Source organism: Rhipicephalus microplus, chromosome 5 (assembly GCF_043290135.1).
Source record: "Rhipicephalus microplus isolate Deutch F79 chromosome 5, USDA_Rmic, whole genome shotgun sequence".
Lineage (NCBI taxonomy): Eukaryota > Metazoa > Arthropoda > Arachnida > Ixodida > Ixodidae > Rhipicephalus > Rhipicephalus microplus.
Window position 1 is genome coordinate 86,458,842 of NC_134704.1, and position 5,068 is coordinate 86,463,909.

The 5,068-nt window shown below is 43.8% G+C and overlaps 1 protein-coding gene across 1 annotated transcript; it reads right to left on the reverse strand.

Moving 5' to 3' along the window:
- Positions 1–315: 315 nt before the first annotated feature.
- Positions 316–4,530, reverse strand: LOC142817511 (uncharacterized). The gene is made up of 4 exons (XM_075894531.1): positions 4,523–4,530; positions 3,260–3,423; positions 1,727–1,812; positions 316–1,363 (listed from the first exon to the last, which is right to left on the reverse strand). The coding sequence occupies exons 1-4, from the start codon at positions 4,528–4,530 to the stop codon at positions 1,172–1,174; spliced, it is 450 nt and encodes a 149-aa protein (XP_075750646.1). The 3' UTR covers positions 316–1,171.
- Positions 4,531–5,068: the final 538 nt, after the last annotated feature.

A 5,068-nucleotide genomic window follows, 5' to 3' on the forward strand; every position in this document is an offset into this window, starting at 1 on the left:
AAAAGTAAACATAGGACAAACTGGGCAATGCTTCAATTATCAAGCAAGACAGCATGCTTCAAATGTTAAGAAGGGCTATAGTAATCTCATGACCGTAAAGAATGTAAGTGTAGTCCTAGGTTTCATAAAATACGGTTTTTGAAAAAAAAAGCAAGCAGAAAAATGAGAGATTTTAGAACTCTTTATCAGGAAGGCCAAGGATCAGTGCATCAGTACATCTTCACTTATCTTTTCCGAAAAAGAGTATTCTTTTCTCGGTTAAAATTATTTTGTCATGGTCACACATGTGTTGTTGCAGATGAGCCCTGGTCTTGTGCTCAGTATAAAAACGCTCGTAGCACCTTCAATAAAATTCAGTTGACAGCGCTCTTTCCTGTCCTTTTTGCGATAAGATTTCTATTACAGAAAAGAATTTCATTTTCTTACAGTTTAGGTATAATGATGAGTTTTCATTGTATCACAACATCGAGCAAATTGCATCTCAATACGGACAAAAATCACGATTTTGTGAAATTCGTGATATTTTCTCCTATATTTCAGCAGCTTGAGAGGTATAAAGATATTTTTTCCTTAGAATATACCTTCTTTGGAGTAAGTATTCACTGCTCAGATATTCATACAAAGTGCAATATTGCAATAAAAAATGCAAACATAACACATTTTGGCTTTTTTCTTGGAAGCGAATGTGGCAAAAAAATTGCACTATTATTATTGAGATTCAAATACCTTACAGAAGCACATTTACTTAACAGGTAGACCGAATCTGCTTTAGAAAAAATAAGCGGTAGTTTTAAAACAAAATTTTCCACAAACAGCACACAGACGGCATTATGCCAGGAAGTTATAAGCCAGCCACATGAACAAAACTTTTTTTCTCGCTGAAGTATTCTAGCAGTTCACTGTTTTCAACGCAGTAAGTCAGCACATTTTTTTTTCAAATACAATTCAGATGGTCGCCAAAGTGGCTGGGACGTTTGGCATGGAATGGTCCAGCTATATTTAAGCAAAATAACTTGCACAAATAACAATATTTGTTCATCTACCATGAACACACTAGAAAAAGTTGTTCAGGCATTGTGACACTAAAATTTTCAGCGTCGTACTGCCTGAACAACTTCTTTGATAAACTCCAAACTCACGCCGAGAAAAAGCCGCTCAATCACGGTGGTTGTTAAAGGCCTTGCGGCCGTAGACAATGTTGAAAATAAAAAAAAATCAACTCATCAGTGCTGTCACTCCTTCCTTCTTCGTCATTACTGACACGGAAGATTTTTCGGTTATCCATGTGGAGGTTCAGGAAGTAGGCTTGCTCTAGGCTGGGTCCAGGGTAGACTACGCAGGACGTCAGCGGCACCCTCTCATCCTGTAATAAGAGCAAATATGACTTCTCATAAAAATTTTTGTGCTGTTCTGGCAGCACCATATATAAAGAATGTGTAGTGTGTATCCTTCGAAATGGCGTGTAATTGACATTACACTGAACTCGAAGCATACAACCCATACATTCCAATAATTTCGTATGATAAAGATAAGAGTTTTCCAGCATACAGCGAATTCCCGAAATGAGGTGAAGTGTAAGAGTACAGCTCAAAAAATGGCACTTACGAAAGCCTGAACTCACTTAAGAATCAAATTCCTTCTAGGGTAGTGATTCAGTGTGAAAAACAATTCTTAAAGTACAACGTTTAGAACATGTAGCATTAATCAAAACGCACAAGAAACTTACCTCTTCATGTACAAACAGTGAAGACATCTCTGCTTTCTCTTTTACATGAGAACAAATGATCTTGGGCGTGGCACTAGCGAAGAGGTCTGCAAAAAAAAAGTAAAAGATTTACTTACTTAAATCACGCCTCTAACAATCTGGGGAACTGTTACAAGTCACCAATCAGTGCAATTCTGACTGCCTCTATAAGGGCATCAAAAATGAACAATTTTCTCGTTCTTTCTACTCTCACAAGACGCTCCGTCAATGGAATCTAATCCAAATTTGACGCTGTGCTTCCTATTTGCCTGCTTTCTAGACGTAGGGCTGCGAACATGTGTTTTGTTCACCTAATCTAGCACAGAAATTCGTCATCTATAATTCAATCATCTTAATTCATTGTAATTTGATAAAAGATGTGATAGCTCGTCCAGTTTTTAAAGAGTTGCGGGCCTGCAATAGGCACTGCCTTGCATGTATGAAAGTACTTCTTTTAAAAAAAATTCAAAGCTTGCTTTCAGAAAAAGCGTCTGGCATATTTCGACAACCAAGCCCATCCTCTGATGGCAATCAGGGGCACGCTATTAGCGATTATTGACTACGAAATTTACAAACGTAACCCGTGCCTAAATACTCAGTTAAACACAACCAAGCAAGTACGAGCGCTCGAACGACACCAACGCGAGCGGACGCCGACTACGTTGCAGCAGCCATGACTTATGCTAGAGAAACCGCACATAGCTCCAACAGTCACGTATACTCTCTCGATTCTGTTATAACGCCGAACATTATCGCAGATGAAAGCGAAGCACGATTGATTGATTGATTGATTTGTGGGGTTTAACGTCCCAAAACCACTATTTGATTATGAGAGACGCCGTAGTGGAGGGCTCCGGAAATTTTGACCACCTGGGGTTCTTTAACGTGCACCCAAAGCGAAGCACGAAAAGAGCAAACAGAAACGAGGGAAAACAACGCACGGCGATGGCCACAACAACGCGCCTTTGGAAGTCTGCTAGATCTTTCCCTGTTGCTGGTGGCACTTGTCCTAAATAGCTTAAAAGACCGAGGCGCACGTGCTGGGAGCATCGCGGCATATCAGCACCTCCAACTATACCGTCTTTAAGCAAAAAAAAAAGCCATTTCGTACAGTGCGCCTCTGTACATAATTTTTGCTTTTTCTTTCTTTTTTGCGCTTACACCTACAGAAGCACGTTGCACATTTGAGTATTATTAGAAATGTTATTACGATGTAGCCCAAAGCACATCTTAAAACAATATCAATCACTTTGTGCAGTGTAGAGACAATGTGCGATCAGCAACTAATCCCGCCCTTGTTAAGTGATCACATCCCTCACTGTATGAGTGATGCAGGCACTTACACAACATCGCGCATAGTAGTGTGAACTCGTTAAGTCACACGTTTAATCGGGCATCTGCAACAGGCCAGCGAACGCATGCTGTTGTAAATGGCTGGCAGCCTACTTCGGCAGAGCTGTTGCATGCGCCCAGCTAGCGCTGTATGATTACGACCTAGGAAAACAGTACACTTACCGTTAACAGGCCCACGTTGTCCGTGTCCGCCACTCCATGAATATTCCTTAATCCGAGCGTCACTTCGAACACGGTGCCATGCGTGACCACCATTGAATATGCGCCTGTTCGCTAGAACACACACAGCGACCAAGACCCCCGACCAACGCAACGCATTTGAAAGACTGATGAGACAGAGAGGGCAACACTGAGAGAGAGAAGGAGGAGGCACTGGCGGCGGCGTGGCGGCGCCGCAGCTGGTGTTCGGTGACGCAACTCTTCGCTTATCTACGCCGCTGTTGTGGGAGCAACGCTGGCCGGGTTGAGCGGCAAACCCGCCAAGACGGCGTCGAAAGGCAAACGCTATGGCGCATACGGCGGACGGCCGTTCAACGCGGAATGACTCCTTGTAAACGGCCACTCTCCTTCCAGCCAGTCGCACAGCGACGCAGGTTATTTACCAGCCTCGGGTTCTTTGAGTATTTTGACGGAATGCGATTGCAGTGGGCGAAAAATAGTGAAGCAAAACTTGCGCAAAACAAAGTGCACCATGGAATGGCCAGAAACAATAATTATTTCGTACTCGGTGGCATTAGCGGGAGAGCATCGCTACACCTTTTTTCAGAGAAATTTCTTTTTGCATTGTCTGTGTCAGGCGATTCCGCGTGTGGTGCCGCAAACACTGAATGCGTAGTCGAAGCTGGAACAAATTAATCCACAGTAGCGGATGTTTAGAAGGCTTGTCATGCACCACGAAACGTGCCGAGGTTGTTATAACAAACTTTTTGCTGACCACATGATCAGCACATAATTCCATATGGTTGACCAATGAGCTTGCTAAACACCTGTAGCAAAGGCAGTGCACGTTCTTGTTAAACGTTGTTAATATAAACGATGGTTGTGCATAAGTGCAGTGACAGCTTTCCGTGGGAATTGGTCATAACCCACGTTTTCGAGCGTAGAAGCGCCTCAACGGAGCTAATCAGTTACCACAGCAAGTTCGTAAGCAATGATGAGGTACGAAAATGTGCAGCTGTTTTCCATGTACTGAATAGTTAGTGTAAAGTGCCTTGACCACCGCCATTTTTTAAGCCACTTCCCATATAGACTCCCAGTCTGAACAGGTGTGGGACCTTAAACACTAAGAAGCAGTGCCCCCCCCCACACACACACACGAAATTTGAGGGCGCACGGGCTGATGCACACGCATACTTATTCACAGGCGCACACACATACACGTATACACACATACGGCAACACGCACACACGCGACAGTAAACTCACGCATGCATGGGCGTACATATGTGCACAGGCACGCTTAACACAAGCACGGACTCGCACATACACGCGCACGCACACATGCACGGGTGTACACACAATCGCGCTTACACGCGAACACATGCGCAGGCTCACGCACACACACCCATACTCGGGCGAACATTATGTTCCTGTATATAATCCACAGCAAACATGTAGCTTATAACCAACGCTAAGGTGAGCTTTCGTAACGTGGATTGCAGTTAATTGCCATTATAGATGAAACGCGATTTGCTTCTGCTGGCATTCTGCTGTATTCGGAGAGCACCTTCACACATTCTAAGTCAATTAGGCCGTCATTTAACGCAAGGTCCACATACTCGTGCAGTAGCTACGCTGCTCGGCCGCCAATCCGAAGGTCGCGGGTTCGATGCCGGCCGTGGCAGTCGAATTCTGATGGAGGCGAAAAGGTAGACACTGCGCAATATCAGCGCCCATTAAAGAACACCAAATGGTCAAAATCTCTAGAGCTTTCCACTACGACGACCCTCATAATCATATCGAGGTTTTTGA